This window comes from Ambystoma mexicanum, chromosome 1q, assembly GCF_040938575.1.
Source record: "Ambystoma mexicanum isolate Mex_15411 chromosome 1q, UKY_AmexF1_1, whole genome shotgun sequence".
Taxonomy (NCBI): Eukaryota; Metazoa; Chordata; class Amphibia; order Caudata; family Ambystomatidae; genus Ambystoma; species Ambystoma mexicanum.
This window is the reverse complement of record NC_090922.1, coordinates 1,109,604,342-1,109,621,831: the sequence shown is the minus strand read 5'-3', so window position 1 is coordinate 1,109,621,831 and position 17,490 is coordinate 1,109,604,342. Positions and strand designations below refer to the sequence as shown.

Here is a 17,490-nt window from a genome sequence, read left to right as displayed (position 1 = left end):
CAACTGCCCAATGGAGCAAGGAGGCCCCTGATGCTGATTTGATTACAGCTCAGAAGGGGGATCCAATCATTGGTAAGTTTTACCAACACCTTGAGGACCCTGAGAACTTTCCCCTGACGGACACAGATTACATTGGGAAAGAGGGCCTAAGAGTGTTGATGAAATGTCCAAAAATGTTCCGAATCCAAGACGGTTTGTTGGTAAGGAAATCCCAAACTGGCCATGATCAGTGGGTGGTTCCTACCTCATTCCGAAGCCTGATATTAAGTCACGCCCATGATGCTGCCACCGCCGGTCATAGGGGGTTTCACACAACACTGGAAATCTTAAGAGAGGTTGCATACTGGCCACACATGGGGCAGGACCTCGACCAATACTTGAAGGTATGTCTTGTGTGTGCACAATTTCAGCCATCCTCCCTCACACACTGTGCGCCTCTCCAAAAGAGGGGGATGACACTGCCATGGTCAGATTTGCAAATCGACTTTGTAGGCCCTGTGATTCGCTCGTCTAGAGAAAACAAGTACATGTTGACCGTTACATGCTTGTTTACCAAGTGGGTGGAATGTCTCCCGGCCCCAAATTGCAAGGCAGAAACAGCAGCTGCCCTGATGATTAACCATATCTTTTCCCGTTTTGGTCTACCTCAAAGGATCGAGTCAGACAGAGGTAGCCACTTCACCAGTGAAGTAATGACAAAGATGTGGGAGATACTGGGGGTTAAAAGGAAGCTACACATTGCTTACAGGCCAGCTTCTTCTGGGGCAGTGGAGAGATATAACCCAACCATTGTGAGCACCTTAAAAAAGTTTGTGGCAGATTCTGGGCCAAGTTGGGATATCCGATTACCTCTGGTCCTAATGGCCATCAGATCTACCCCTTCATCTACAACCAAAATGTCACTATTTGAGTTGATGACTGGACGCAAGATGGTGCTTCCCCAGCATTTGCTCTACAGAACCCAAGAGCAAACGTTGATAAATGCCTCCACAACTCATGAGTATGTGGAGAATTTAAGGAAACACCTTCAGCATGCTTTTGCCTATGCTCAGCGGAATCTAGAAAGATCAGCCGAGAGCATGAAGACCCACTATGATTTAAAAACTACCCGAAAGGAATATAAGGTGGGTGATCGGGTCTATCTATACAATTTCCAAAGGAACCAGGCCAAACAGCGAAAATTCTGGCCTACATGGAAGGGACCGTTTGAAATTATAGACAAGATCTCCCCTGTTGCCTATAAGATCTGCATCCCCAAAGGCAGTCTGGCGGAAGGGGAAGACAATTGGTTACATATAAATCAGCTAAAGTGTTGCCATCCCAGGCACACTCTGCAACAACTGGAGGAATCCACTGGAATCCCAGAGGGGGCCGCTCCAGGGTAATTCAGTTCCAACCCTAAAATATTCCACATATAGCATATAAAATTCTGTGATCCTTGTATATATATATATATGTTCTTGTCTCCTGATTTAAAAAAGAGAATGTATATGTTCATATCTTCTGATTCATAAAATATATATGTTCGCCACAGCATTAATAGTGGTGAAGAAATGTCTACGAATAGGTATTGCCGCTTTCCTTTGTCGTCCTAGGAGAAAGAAAACCTGGAGACTGGCCAAGGACGACGATCCGGAAACCGGGAGCAGAGACCCAAGGGGCCCGGGGTACCGCCCAATATTCCCATCAGGACCAGCGAGGAGAACCGATCGATCCAACTGGATGGGGGAAAAGATGCTGAACTGTGCCATCTACCGGAAAAAGATGAGGAGAACATCCCAGATCTTGCGAGTTCCATCTGAGAAAGGACAGAATGGCCATCGCAAGAGGGGGGGCTTGTGGGATGTTTTTACCCATGCATCCAAGCCCTACAATAAAACTGTGCAGTACTGGCATGGAAAACATCATGATGGCCAGAACTCCCCAGAGAGTGCACAGGGAAAACATGAAGAATAGGCTGCCACCCATTTTTGCCTATGTTGTGAGCACAGGAGGGCACTGCCTAAAACCACCATTGGGCTACACACACAGTAGCCTGAAACCATTGGGAATGGCAATGCTGATTGCCAAAAGCAACTCAGAACTGTGGGGAATTCATTTTCTTAATCCCAAAAATGGTTGCATTACCAGTACTCACCACTATCAGAAAGCCGGCGTTTTAAAACCACCAGACTTTTGTGTAAAACTGAACAAATGAAACAAAACCAGAGCAAGGAAAGACTTGCTAAGAGGTGGATACAATGTAAAACTATATTCTGAAATGACTTGAAGGGAGTAATTATTTAATGTATTGGTAAAAATTGTCAGTTTGATTTCAATGTAGAAAACTGGGAACAAAATTGACATTTAGCTGAAACCTGGCTTAGTGAAACAGGATTCTGCCCGACAACTACCCCCGACAGGAGAAACCTGTTCAGCCACTCTTCCCAGGCCTAGCTGCATCCTGCTGCCCCCTGCCAAAAGGAATTGTCACCTCTCTGATTAGATTAGGGGTGGAGCACCTGGGAACTGGAAAGAACAGAACAATGCAACTTCCTTGACTCAGGCAAATGTTATATTGGGGGCGTCGTAAAAATAGCTTCCTCTTGGGAGAAACTGGGGGGCAGCTGTGCCTCTGTGAACAAGCTGGCTTGGGGGAAGTGGATAAACCAGTTATTCCACCATGTGATGTGGGAAGCCACACCCCTTTTTGACCAGAGCATAATTTTAAAAAGATAGATAACTCATAGTGCGGACTTGTCAGAATTATATAAGTAATATCATTATTTTTGTGATTTTTCTGTGAACATTTTGAGAGGCGTTAGGACCCTGTGGTGTATTCTGGGGGGTTGCTAGCGGAAAATAGGGTCTCACTCCAAATGTCTGCATGTTAAAAATCTGACACTTCAATCAATTAATGTCCATACTCCTTGCGCACATGTGTGTAATTTTGGGTAAATTTCGATATTGCAAAACCAGTTAAAAAGCGCAAAATGTTGTCATTTTTGAATGCAAGCCCCCAGGAAGATCAGAGACGGACAAGCATGGACCATAAGGAATATATAATGTGCACATGTAATTTCAACAAATTGTATATCTGGGAAAGATGTATTTGAATCAAATATAGATTTGTGGGCAAACTGACCAGGGGAGGATCCTCTGACCCATAAACAGACCTCCTCATGATGACAATCCATTTCATTCCCCCAATCATGGGAGAGGGGAGAATTGGGCCAATGACAAGTAGAGAGGGGCAGGCTTAGCTAGGCCCAGGCACACACCCATTTTCAAAACACATAAAAAGAGACTGCTGGGACAGGTAGAGACAGTCAATTCCATTTGCTGCGGAGCATCCTGACCGACGACTTCACATCCAGAGATCCAGACTTCAAATCCATCAATCTCCAGAACCTGTAGCAGGAATTAACTCCAGAATTTGTAGCAGAGAGGCCTGAATCCACCAGCTGAATCCTCTTCAGCAGGCCTCAAAATGATTTGCAAACTATTCCACAGCCGGGCGAGCTGTCTGAATTCTTTTGCCAAGAACTCTTGCCAGTACCCAGAAAGCAGTGTTCCATCCAGAATCTACTTGATCCGGATCGGAAAGCAGAGCAGTATCCAGAACCAGAGGCCGCTGAATCCAGAGAGGCTAGACCAGCAGAGCAGAGCTGACCCAGACCGCTGTGAACAGAACCAGAGAGCTGACCCAGATCACTGTGAAGTGCCGAGACCAGAACCGGAGTCCAGTCCAAAACCTGACCAGATCCGTGGCGAGGCCAATTTCAAATTTATATTGTGAGTACCGAGCATAACTGTGCAGAACCAATCTCGTAGTTAAAATAATCTAATCCAAACTATTTTAACCTAAGTAGAACTGCCTCCTAGAAATCGTGTCATCTGTCATTTTTAAAGCTGCACAACTGTCACCTGTCAATTCTGAAGCTGCAAGCTGTCACCTGTCATTTTGAGTTTTACTTTAAATCCGAAAAACTACCTTTATTTAATCGTCCGTATCTCTGGAACCGTTTGGGCTAGGAACGAGATTTAGAATCTAAGCTTTCCAACAAGCCTAGAACCGACTTGCTACTCCTTATACTTTTGCCGCAATCACGATTCACGCACTCGCGAAATTTACTGCGATTTGCGATTTGGGCTCAATTTCTCCACTTGTCAAAATAGCAGCTCCATTCTTTCTTTTGTTAAAATCCGTTTGCAACTTGGTAATAACTCATATAGCATTGCTAAAGTGCGCCTGAACTAATACCAACACGCATCTCCCACTCACCCTGAATCTCTAGAGGGAATTAAAATCAGTTGGCACATTTTCCCATCCATTGCCATCACATTTAAAAGCATTTTGGGCCTGTGTTTCAAACTCCTACCTGTTTCCTCTAAGCTTGCTGGGGGGAACTGAATTTCGTATTGTATTTGATTGCATTCCTGAGAACTGTGTGCTCCTCTTTCCATCTCCTTCCATTTCTTACATTGCATAGAGGAGGGGGGTGAATTGCCAGAGAAAAAGTGATTATCTTATCTTTTGCTAAAATCATATCAAGTATTTCTGTACTGCATTTTATTCCTCATTGCTTTTCCCTTGAAATCATAAAAGTATTTTTGCTACTTTATCCATCCTATACTAACTCCTCATTGATTGTAAAGAAGTATGCTAGTGCCAGATTACCCATTGTTGATCAACATCATATGTCTAAGTGTACTACCAGATATTAATTTATTATAAAGTGTGATATATATATATTGTTTAAATTCTCAATTAAACCTTTTAATTTGCAAAACAAACCTACTTCTTGGCTCAGTGGGGTCAGGGGGATTCTAAGAGGGGGGTGTTATACAAGGGTGGCCATCCAGAGTAATGAACTAGACATAAAAATACATTAATAAGGGTTTTCCTCAGCATCCCAGACTAGGCATTGACTTGGCTATAGTGTTGATTGAATATCGCTTACACTCCTACCCAGAGTATTCTTCCCACCTCCCCCATATTTTAATGCATTTCCCCTGCATGCCCTTTATCGGTACAATATCTTTTCCATACTTTGGCAGAGGTCCATACTGTTTTATTGAACTTTTGAACAACTGGCCTAGGAAGATGAAACTAAAGGGGACAGTATGGGTCACAACCTCCATCCACCCTAGCCCAGGCCCTAACCACCAGAATGTTCCCCAATGTATTCTAAAGCACGGTAACCTCTAGTGTCTAGGTATTTTGTAATCTGTGAAGGAAAACTATCACCTTTTCTGTATCCTTTTCTCAGGGACTTTCTAAATGATACTCTCCCTTTTGTCAGCAGACTGATTTTACCAGCGTTTGTCCACCAGTCTCTTCCTTCTCTCACCCTCTCTCCGCTTTCTTTTCAAACTCCATTTCAAACTCAGGAGAAAATAAAAGAAAAAACTAAATTTCTATCCCTATATCTCTACCTGCATTTGCTCCTTCTCCAATCTCTTCTCCCCCTCTTTACGCTTTTCACTCATCTCCATTTCAATCTATTGCTATGCCTGTGTCCTAATCTTATAAGCTTGCTCTGCCTAGCTCTTCCAACTACACCCACCTCAGCCCTCACTGCTACTCTCACGACCACCTTGCAATCTCTCTACACACTCATACCATTCAATCTATCACTTACACCCTTTGTCTAATTCTCCTATGCTTTCCCTCTCCCTTCCACTCTCCTTACACACCACACTGCACAACTGGTACCACTCTCTCTCATATTATACCTTACCTGGACTCTCATGAAATACTGCAACAGTCTCCTTAGCATTCCACTCCACAGTCTGTCCCCCAGATGATCTCTTAATCCACCATCGCGTCACCTAATCTCACCTGAATACATTTCAATTTCGATTGTGCTGGCTGATCTTTTGTAGCCCAGACTACCCCTTTGCTGCACTCCTTCCAGCTCCCATTGATCTCCCTGGTCACAACGCCTCCCTCTCTGGCTACGCCCCGGGTGCAGAGCTAAATAGCTCAGGAGGTGAGCGCATTAAGGGGACCACACAGAACGCTGCTTCCGAGTTTACCGGAAAACAGATTAAGCAGCTGCTGTGCCAGTGAACGCTCCTCTGGAATATGCAAACAAAGGAATGAATATCCCAAACGCAGCATGTGAGATGCTCGGGAGTACCCCTCATTCATTGTGCTGATAGCCTTTCAAGTGGGACAATTTATAAGTGATGGCTCATTTAGCAAGCCATTGTTTTTACACAGTATGTGCTTAACATTTCAGTGTCAAGAAATGAACATGGGACATTTTGATTCACAAGGCCTGCACAAGTATCAGTTAGCTTACCAAATCGATGCATTCTTCAAAGAGAATTAACGTGCCACACAGAAAAAGTTGTAAACTATTTTCTTTATGTTCAGGTCTCTTTATTTAACACACCAAAACGTTTTTTTTTGTATATTGCTTTTTAGTTACATATGACGCATCCCTGTCATTTTGTTGCTTAAGTATTCTAGTGGCTCCTTTGAGACATGGACTAAATGCATCTGCTCAACATCAAAGGTCTTTTAATTTTCTAAACAAACACGCCAGTCACTGCCTAGCGTGCACACCAGATGGCACCTCAATGTGACGTGGCACCTTGATTAGGAAAGCAGAGTTCATTTTATGTCACCATGCAGACAGTAGTCCATGGCAAATCAATGCAGTGATGTGTGCAGCAATGATTTGTGCGTTGCACAAGTCATCACCATGTTGGTTAATGACGTCTATGTGTCGCTCCCGTATGTAACAGTGCATATACCTGTTTTTGTCTGTTGTGTCCAATGTCCATACAATAGCACACTGGAATGTTTTGCGTTATGTGGCTCCGACAAGCATGCCTTACTGTGCCCACACTTACACATAAAGCAATCAAAGAAGTTGCCTCAAATTGTACATCCACTAGGCCAAACGCCCTTTCTACACTGCCACACCATGATTTTCAGTAGCTGTAGGCCAGCACCAATAAGAGATGCTAATCCCAGCTCTGTTAGATAAAGCATAGGCCTGCTATTTTTTGAAGAAATAACCCCTGAGGCCTGTGTAATAGTGAGGAGGTAGTGGCTGAGGAACGGCGGACCCTTGCATTACAAGCCGGTTTTGTTTAAAACACTTCATCAGCTTATTACTGGTCAGGCTAAAGTTTGTAAGATGTATAATCCTTTCTGTGTAGCCTTTCTGTGCATTGTTTATTGGATCTCTCTTGTACAGTATCCTGTCCTGTCTGTAGATATAATTGCCTAAAGATGTTTCTGTATTGGGGTTGGACATGCTCACAAGCCCTTCCTCATCTAAAAATCTTCAGACACAGGAAGCAAAAGAGCCCTTGTACCCCATTTGAGTGGCTGATGTTGCAGACATTTTATACTCGCATCCAAAAACTTAAACTGTCTAAATGAGCATGTATGGTTTATGGTTACAAACATTGCAATATTAGGGTGAGTATTGTGAACCATGATGTGTAGCACCAAGCCATGCATCGGTTAATGTGTAGCACCAAGCCATGCATCGGTTATGAATTTAGAGATTCACACATTCAATCCTTTTATCACAGCCTTGTTTAAAAAATGTAGAGATCTCTGATCACTGCTATAGTCCTGCAATGCTCTCTGATTTAATCCAAAGCATCCAGAAATCCGCATTGGTGCTATTTGTCCCCTTTCCCACTCTCATAGAGGTATTTTGAAGGAGTACAATAAGAGTGTGCCAGACTGTCCATCTTGGAATGATAACCTATCAGAAAATAATTCATATGGTTAGTCTAGTATTGCCCCTTGCGAAATACAAGTGAGTTGGTATGAACAGAACACCTCCAACACAGGGTCAGTGGGCCCTCAGATCCTGGTAGGCTGGTCACACTGCAGTGTGCCAGTACAGACAGTTTGAAACTGCATTCAGGCAAGGCTTCCCCTAAGAGCAGGTGACAGAAAAACCATTCACTTGGGCAGCAACAGCTGTGTTTTCACATTAGACTTCTTCTGTCAAGTACTTGAATTACAATATAATTAAACAAGCTTCATTTATATAGCAATAATTGCGGATTGAGGAGGGGTTTTGCCGCGCGGCACAGAGGTGTAGTTTGGGAGTGACATATGCCAGTGGGGGTTGAGGGGCGTTGTTAGGGAGAATTCTCTTATAAGGCTAATTTCCCAAACCTAGTGAGTACCCCAGCGGCTTTGCTGGATTTTTGGGGTTTGTTTTTTTCTACTGCTAAGAGTGAGACTCTTTTACTCCCACTCTTGGGCATGATTTGAGATATGTCTCTGACTATTTGTGTGATTTGGGGCTATGGGGTCTTTTACTCCATAGGGTATCATCTAATTTTTGTGTATGTGTTACACAGCACCCTCAGTGCAGTAACACAGGTGTGTCATAGTGACCCCTTAACATAGACTCCATACACTGGGACTGACTACTGTCTCCCAGGGCATGTAAAGTCACCATTGACTTTACTAGTCTTAAATTGTGAACAGAACCAGTACAAACCATCATATTGTGGAAGTACTGGAAGGGGTTAATTATATTGCCCCTGGGTCTGTTTTCAAGGGGGCACTGTCCAGTCTCCCCTTGTTGAGTTTCTGGCTGGTGGCAGTGGTTACCACGCAAAATATTCCACCGGAATATTTCCTATGGCATTTTCCCATTGATTTTAAACGCACCACTTTTTGGTGCAATGTTAAAGATACCGCCGGTTTATTTATTTAATATTAAATCAACAGTTGGATCTTTTTGCCAGAACTCTTTTCTAAAATGGCGCTCGTGTCCGTCTCTGTAACACTGACCAAGGTCAAGCCCTTTGTTCCACTTTTGGGCGGGCTTCTCCACAGAAGCCCTCCAAATGGTGCCACTCTGTCTGGGATCCACAGGAAGGGTGGGGAGGGGAATTGGCAAGCTGGACTGCGTTGCCTTAGCAACTCAAGTCGCACTCTATTCTGATTGGCCCAGTGGTGAGCTGCCCGGCTCACCACTTAGCATGTTTGAGTGACAGCTAGGCTGTTGAATGGGGGTTTTTCTGCATAAAAGCAGGGCTTTTGGGACTGGAACTTGAGAAGTCGCCACAGGACCTAAGAATCCGAAGAGGGAAGAAGCTGAGCCATCTGCAACGACGACACCACCGGTGGAGCCCTGCTGCAACAACCTCACCACTTTCCCGACGACAGACGAGATTTTCTGCTGGAAGTGTCTTCTCCCTCTGAGCTGGTGGGATCAACCAGTTTGCCCCTTTCGCCTTCCAAAGACGTCTCTTGGTCGACTCGCCCGTGCCAAGCACCCCGGCGACTGGATAGCCAAGCTTCACCACTTTGACTGCGAATAAAAGGAACGCACCTTTTACCGACAAACTCCGCGGCTGGTCTCTTCCCTGGGCAGTTGAACGACTACAAGGTTCCTCGTCGACGAGATCTTCTCTTCCCCTGGTCGAATCCACGACTTGCATGAACTGCCAGGAACAACTGCCGTCACTGGAGCTTCCTCTCTCTTTAAGGGACTGTGTTCCATCTGGCCCCCCTTTCTTCGGATAGCTAAAGGTGACCCTTAAATCCTTGGCTTTCCAACTGGGTTGGCTCCAGACCTTCTAACTTTACTTTTTGAACCACCCCAACCTCTTTTGAACACTCTGCAAAGACTTTTAGTGCATTTTAAACCGTGTGATCCTGGGCACAAATTCGCTTTGCCCCATTTAAAGTTGGCCTGGCCTATGAACTTCGGCTCTACAGTGTATACTGCCTTCACTGACTTGCTTTGGACTTATAAAAGTGTTGGGAACTGTTTTATTGTTATGCTCTGCCTTTTTCTCTCCCTTTAACCTAACTATTGGAGTGCCATCTAGGTTACGCGCTCACATCTGTTTTAACAAATAGTGGTGTTTTAACTCTGACTTGTCTATTAGTTATTAAGAGAGGTGTTTATACTTTATCTGACTGTTTGGACTTGCTTTTGATTTAGAGTGTTAGTGTATTTCCTAAAGTGTGTTTTAAATAAATAATTATATACTTTTGATACAAAGCTCTGGTCAGTGTTTTCTTGTTCCACTGTGTTTTTAGCCCTATTTTGTATACTCTATTTACTGGCTTACTCTTCTTGAGAGAAGTCTGACTAAATCTGGGTGGTGCAGACTGCTACCAATTGGGTTTACTGCTTACTCCTGTAGTCTTAATCTTCTTGCAGTGTTCCCCAAGGGAACTGTACAGGATTCTGCCTAACAGGCGCATTCTGATGTTTCGCCCTGGGCACCAAGTTGTCTAGAATCTGCCCAGCTCATGTATCACGCACTGGCAGTTTCTTTTAGCAGCCTGAATTGCTGCTGTTTTCTGCATCCTCTACAAGCAGGCGCATCTACTCCATTCTTGCAGCTGACCCCATTCACCTAGTGTCTGGTGCATGGGGTAGGGAAATCTACCCTGCGCAGGCGCATATCTGGTTTTTTTTATTCAGAAAGAGGCAGACGGTAGAGAGCCTTCACAACCGCATACTGCGCAATCTTGGCCACGCCCAGAAGTATGGCGTTCTCCAGCAAGACTGTCAAATGATCAAATAGCTACTCGCGATGTGGGCCCTACCTTTCATTTCAAGTTGTACTATGCAGAACAACAAAGACTCATCAACACACATTGATTGCAGAGTTGTCTTTTTCAAATATCCATCATCTGTTCTGGTTATTCTTCCTTTCAGAATGAATCGTTCTTGTTATGCCCAACTGGTTTCTATTAACAATGATCCAGATAAGATTTTGACGTGAACGTATTTTACTCCCTATTTTTTAAACTTGGGAGGAAAATTACTTTTTAGGGAGTAAAAAGTCTATTTGCAAATAAGAGTATTCTATAAATTAGTACAAATGTGTTTTAACTGGAAAACGGAAATGTTTTCGTAGTAATAATCTATTTTCATATACTTCTTCATGCACATCCTCAGACCAGTCAGTACTAATTGTAGTTGCTTTCTATTGTACTAGGTGCACTACTGTTCCAGGCATATGCCTGGAGCTGTGTGTGTGAAAATAGATAGGAGCATAAGGTCCTCCCTACGTGTCGGTTTCCTTTTTTTTGCTGGGAGTTTTTTATGTTTTGGGAGCATTTGCGTAGTCTTAAGGAGTATAAGTGCCTGATACACCCTAATCTGCAGGGATATCGTATTTACTGGGTGGTTTCATGTTTAGCAAGCCAGCAGTAAGGAACAGAGTACTAGCTTCTCCTTTGAAAGACAACTATGCAGAACGCCTAGTACACTGGTGTAAATCCTTAGATGGGATGGGAGGGGGTGTTGTCAATTGCCAGATTGCACGTTTTAACCAGAAAAACTATCCTCAAAACCTGGCTTTCACAGTTGACAAAAAGGTACGTGGATTTGGGGCAGATCAGAAATTAGGATCACTCAGAAGAATGTCTGTGAAACATGCATTATACCAAAAGCCCAACAGGCCAGACCCACGTGTGCACTGTTCAAAATAGGACTGTCCTGCTTCATAAATACGAATAAGGGGCACACCAAACGATCAATTAAGCTGTACTTTATCATGGCATTGACGTGTGTTTATTTCATTCAAAAATCAAACATGATCGAGAACAATGTTTAGTGGTATGGAGAGTCACTGTGGCGTAGATCTCCAAGACACAACTCAAATTGTTTACGTCAATATAATTGGGTGGAAGGGCTCATATTGAGTCTCCAATATCCAACAATTAGTTTTGTGTCATATTGTTGAAAAAGGGATGGAGAAGTTTTAACCAGAGCTCCCCACATCAGTAAAATAGTGTGATCATGAGCAGATTGCTGTATTTCCCTGTCCCTCAATGCACTTAGTGGGAAAAGTGGCATTTGCAATAAACTGTGCTCATTATAAGCAAAAGCTGCTTTGCTTTTTAAAAACGTGGGGAAAAAATTGGAACATACAGTTTCTCCTGTAAGAGTTAGTGGGAATTTCCAACTGCTGTGTTGAGCAATACTCATTCTCCACAATTACTTGTATGCTCACCTAAACACAGTAAGGCTGGGGCAGCAAATATCAAAGCTTAACACAACATTGCAAAATTATAATTGGGTCGGGCGCCTCACTCTCCAGCCCCACATAAGGCACTAGAAGAGGGATCTATCTCCTGGATATGGATCAGGTCTCTAGCAATATGTCCTGTGGGCTGGCGGTAGTTCTGGTTGCTCTCTGTAGAGGGAACACACATTCTACATGCGAGGGATGAGAGAACTGAAAACATGTGAGAACAAGAATGTCAGCTGAAAAAGAAGATGGACATTCGTATAAATGGAATTGGATATTTAGAACGTGCTTAATGCCCAGAGGTTTCTAAGCGCGGACCCGGGGATCGAACCCATGTTGCTCCACGCCGTCTTGCTTCCAAGGCGAGCACGTTGCCCCTGAGCTTTCCTCCCGAGATAAAGCATAGGTTGGTGCAGCAAACTAAACGCACGCACACATCGCTCCCTTACACTGCAGCATTAGGCACGCGTCTGGTGCTGCCCACAGGACGGTTGTAACTCCACACACTGAGAATGAAGGAAGCCGATTCTCTTTGGAGACATAAACAGCTGCATTTGCTTTGTTGAAAGTGAACCATATGGACTTACCAAGTGCAGTCGTTGTATCAAGATCGGCCTGTGTGTGCTGTAAAAGCATCTCCATGTGGCTCAGCTGCACTGCCTTAGCTTCCCCGTCATCTTGGAGATGCATCAGCTCCTCTTCTTTTCCCATCACCTCTTCCTTGGAACGCTTCAACTCTAGCTTTAGTTCTCTGAAAGACACCAAGGTCAGCATTATTGTATGCGCCATCATTATTCGTAGTCTCCTCACACTCCTTACTGAAAGACGACTCCCTAAGTAGACTACCATTTCCATAACTTTGCCCATACTGTGAATAAGGGGAAGAAACCCCTGCGCCTCCTTGACCTTTACCAGTGTTGTTCTGTCTCTAGGTGGAGACAATCAAGGGGCTGGAACCAGATTGTTGCCAAACCCAACTACATACAGCTAAAATAAGAAGGGGTAACAGAAGATCTGTGCTACTGCAGACACACACTGCCAAAAACCACACCACCAGCACCACCACACCCGCCTTCACTACACATGACTGCTCCCACTTGTAGGCTTCTGTTGTCACTCCATTTCCCAATCTTTCCATGCAGCAGGCACAGCTACGGACGTTAACAGAGATTAATGCAGAGTTTCACTTTCATGCTACGTCACGCTGTTGCAGACTAACACGGATGTTAGTGTTAAAGGATATTTGTACCGCACACTATCACCACCGGAGGGGTCCCGTGGCGCTCTGGCGGCTCTGTAAAAGGGAAGGGGCGGGTAAGTTAGTGGGAATAAGCTGGAAACGTGCAAGAGAGTAGTGATGTGCTGTTGGCAGCTTCAGCCCGGTGGGCCCGTTGGCTGGGTTTGGGGTGTTTTACGGTCGGTAGTCGTCGTGTGCTGTTGTGCGAGTCTATGTGTGGTTTGTTTTGTTGTTGCAGTGTAGTGAAGTTTGTGCGGATTGATGTGTTGTAGGCTTGTGGTTGTGTTTGGTTAGAGTGTCAGAGGTGTATGCAGAGGGGTGAAATTGTTAGTGGAATGGTTAATTGGCATTGCTGTCCTTGCAATTATGTCTAGGTGTGATGCTTTCTATAATATCACTATTCCATCTAAATTTGGCGCATGCTAACATTCACATTCTATCTAGGTGTGACACGGGCTAAGGTTAAGAATTCCATCTAAGTGTGGCACATGCTAACATTCACAATCCTATCTAGGTGTGACACGGGCTAAGTTAAGCATTCCATCTAAGTGTGGCACATGCTAATCTTCACAATCCTATCTAGGTGTGACGCGAGCTAAAATAAGAATTTCATTTAAGTGCGGCACATGCTAACATTCACAATCCTATCTAGGTGTGACACGGGCTAAGTTAAGCATTCCATCTAAGTGTCGCACATGCCAACATTCAAAATCCTATCTAGATGTGACGAATGCTAGGTTAAGAACTCCATCTAAGTTTGGCACATGCTAACATTCACAATCCAATCTAGGTGTGACGCGGGCTAAGTTAAGAATTCCATCTAAGTGTGGCACATGCTAACATTCACAATCCTATCTAGGTGTGACGCGGGCTAAGTTAAGCATTCCATCTAAGTGTGGCACATGCTAACATTCACAATCCTATCTAGGTGTGACACGGGCTAAGTTAAGCATTCCATCTAAGTGTGGCACATGCCAACATTCAAAATCCTATCTAGATGTGACGAATGCTAGGTTAAGAACTCCATCTAAGTGTGGCACATGCTAATATTCACAATCCTATCTTGATGTGACGCAGGATGAATGCATGACAACAATACTTAGATTCCTTTTGGGGCGACTTTAGAAATGCCAGGTAACCGGTTAAATCGAGGTCTGAGCGGATCTGTTGCGCACACCAAAAAACAAGGTCGCACTGTGGCAGATGTTCATTTAAATGGCTTTCAATACTTGGGGCACAATGTCTAACTGACAGTGGTCGAAGTGTACGAAAAGAAGTAGTGGAACTATGTTCTCTACTGCCCTGTCCCTTCTCCCCACATGCCCCATCGCCACGCCCCGTCCCAGGTGCCATACAAACCCCTAAACAAATGCACCGGCTGTTTAAGGGAACATTCAGTGTAGTACACTGAAGTGCAACTTTCAACTTCTTCCTACGCTTTTATTTTAAAACAAAACCATTCCGGAATAGTTTCTTTTAAAAATATAAGTATGGGAACAGTAATTTAATTTTAAAAAGTAGAAGAGCAGTGCTCCCGCCCACTTCGAACACTGCTAAATGTACTCATCAACGCATGGAGAACAGTGCGATTAAGTTTCCTATAAACCAAAGAGACCTGTTCACGGAATTCCACATGCACAGGTTTAACTAGCCTTTTACAGACAGATCATGCACGAATCTTATAAGCCGAGGACAGGGCAGACAGAGGCCTGGTGTTCTTGTATATTGCACATACAAGTGTACACGGTATTAACACGATAGTCCAACTTTTTGGATATAGTAAGGCGGGTCTGGCCCTAATTAGCCATTCCAAATTACACTGATGGGCTGCTTGGGGGCATCAGGCATCACTCTTCTATACGGCCCCGCCCGGGCTCAGAAGGAAAGAAGCGGTCACGTTTCTCACCTCGCAGGGGTGTATTTACTTATTTTTAAACGTAACTTTTAAACTTTAAAAGTAATTAAATACACTGCGCTCCGAGGCGAGTAAATAGTCTTTCACGTGACTGCGGCATCAGAAAACGGGCAGAGGATAAAAGCCTGGCTAGGGGATATCAACAGACCCCCTTACGTGGAAGCTAAAGGTCTAATCGCGGGGCTCAACTTTTACTTGGCCCATGCCTCCAATGTTAGCATTCCATTGTTTAACTACATGGCCTGTGAGATGCAGAATCTAGACAGGGTAGGGCCTTTGCCGGTCCAGAGGGAAACGGGCAAGAAAAACAAGCGTTTGTGTGTATGTGAAGATTGTACGCATGTATGAGTGTGTGCAAGTGTGAATGTTTGTATGCCAGGGGGTGTCTGTAAATGTATGCATATGAATGAATGCAGTGTGAATGGTGTACATGGGTGCGAATGCAAGTGTGAATGAGAGGGCGTATGTGAATGAGAATGCAGTGTGAATGTTCTGGGTGCTAGTGTGAATGACAGAAGCTGTACGAGTGCCTGAATATGTGTGTGTGTTGTAAGGAACTCATGGTGACAACTGTAAAGACAAGTGATCACAGTTCAAAGGTGTTTCTTGAACTAAATCTAAGATGGGAGCAAGCTACGACCATCAAATAATAAGGCAGTCCTAGTAGCGTCTTGTCAAATAAAAAGGGTCTATACTAAAAACCTATTGCCAATCCTTACCACTATGTTACAAAAAAAGAGTGTGACATAATGTTCACCGGAAAAGAAAGAAATGTTCACAAAATGGTAAGTCAGGATGGTATGGCTGGGTCTCCCTTCCCCATGTTTTTAGCATGGGACAATTCGGGACTTCTGAGCACAGGACCTCTCCAGCACAAGGCTCACAATTCCAGTTCAACGATACTAGAAGTTTCAGGGGTCAAAGACTTTTCCTCTGCAAAGTATCCTGCCTTAGAAGGCCAGATGGATCAAAACAACAAACTAAAGTTCCTTCAGTAATCTTGTACCTTTGGGCGATTGCTCTTTGCACCTAGGACCTCCCTCCGCCGGGCTTGGATCCTCTTCGCAAAATGGGCCTCCCTCCGTCAGGTTCACTACAGCCTCTCAAATAGTGTTCGTAACCTTTAGGAGCTTTAATGTCCTTTTTTCAAATTAACACTGTGGACAACCCTCAACCGGGTTCACTCTCGTCGACACACTGTTCCCAGGTGTACCCCTGCTCGTAAACAGCAAACACACAAACAAAAGTTCCTTTGGTACTCTTGTACCTTGGGTGATTGCTCTTCACCACTTGGATCTCCCTCCGTCGGGCTCGGATCGTTCGTGCAACTTGGGCCTCCTCCCATCAGGTTCACTACGGGCTTTCAAATGCTGCTTGCAATATTCAAGAACCTTTAACACAGTTCATGATTTCCTATTACAGTTAGTGATTTGCCTTGTCTCAACAGAAAGTGTGGATTCCCGGCATCCCTCTGTCGGGTTCACACTTGCCAAGTATACAGTTTAGTTTACTTTCTCACGATGCAGGATTGACTTCCCTTAGCTTTCTCTTGGCAATGGGTCAGAGACTTTTGAGTGAACAAGGGATTGGATGTGACCCTTGTAGGACCACTCCGACACCTCACACCACCCTTTCACAGGGCCTTCTGGCACTTGCAGTTTCTTGCAAAAAAGGAGCCAGCGAGAGTCCTTCGAATGAGCACTCCCTGTGGTGCCTGACCACTCTGCAGCTGGCACTTCTCAGGCTTTCTCAAAAGTTCAAATACACAAGTTCTTTGTTCTGAAGTTCTTGCGCTTATCTAATGTTGCCACTTGCAACCTTGGGCTCAACACACGTCGGTTTCCTATAAGCTTCCTCCGACTCACCGGCTGTGTTAAACCTGTTGGCTTGTCTTGCCTCTTTAGTCAAGGACGGTACCACGGTAGCCAGCACGCCTTTCTGCCTGTGCTATCAATGCGGGAGGCACCCGTGCACCATTGACATCTGTTCCTCCACACGTCAGCTGTAACTCCCAGTCTTATGATCTCCCTCTCAGAGGCATTGCACGTCTGAGTTAAAAAGGGCACGGGCAGGTCCCCCTTCGCCATCCTTCCAGGTCTCGTCGCCTTTCTCCTCCGTTTTAACTGCCTGTCCGGTATAGCTGTAGTCTTGTGCGTTCGGCCTTGCTCGTAGTGTGCTCTCCTGCTCCGCATTTTATCTCTGTGGGGAAAGTAAAGGGCCGTCAGGTGTGTGTGATTACTGTCAATTGCCTGACCCTTTTTTTGGGACACGTCAGGTAAACTGCTTCAGTGTTAGTTCGTGGTCTGTCACAGTGTGAGAAAATGTTCATATTGGAAAGGGGGGGGGAAATTATAGTTTCTAA

General features: G+C 44.5%; 1 protein-coding gene across 4 annotated transcripts in view; it reads right to left on the bottom strand.

The window, feature by feature from the left end:
• The window catches only part of CCDC18 (coiled-coil domain containing 18), a 2,185,916-nt gene that overhangs the window by 870,867 nt on the left and 1,297,559 nt on the right, over positions 1–17,490 (bottom strand). For all 4 annotated transcript variants that reach the window (XM_069641832.1, XM_069641829.1, XM_069641831.1 and 1 more), the window contains exon 20: positions 12,564–12,727. In XM_069641832.1, the coding sequence (XP_069497933.1) occupies positions 12,564–12,727 (164 nt within the window). The remainder of the gene's footprint in view (positions 1–12,563; positions 12,728–17,490) is intronic.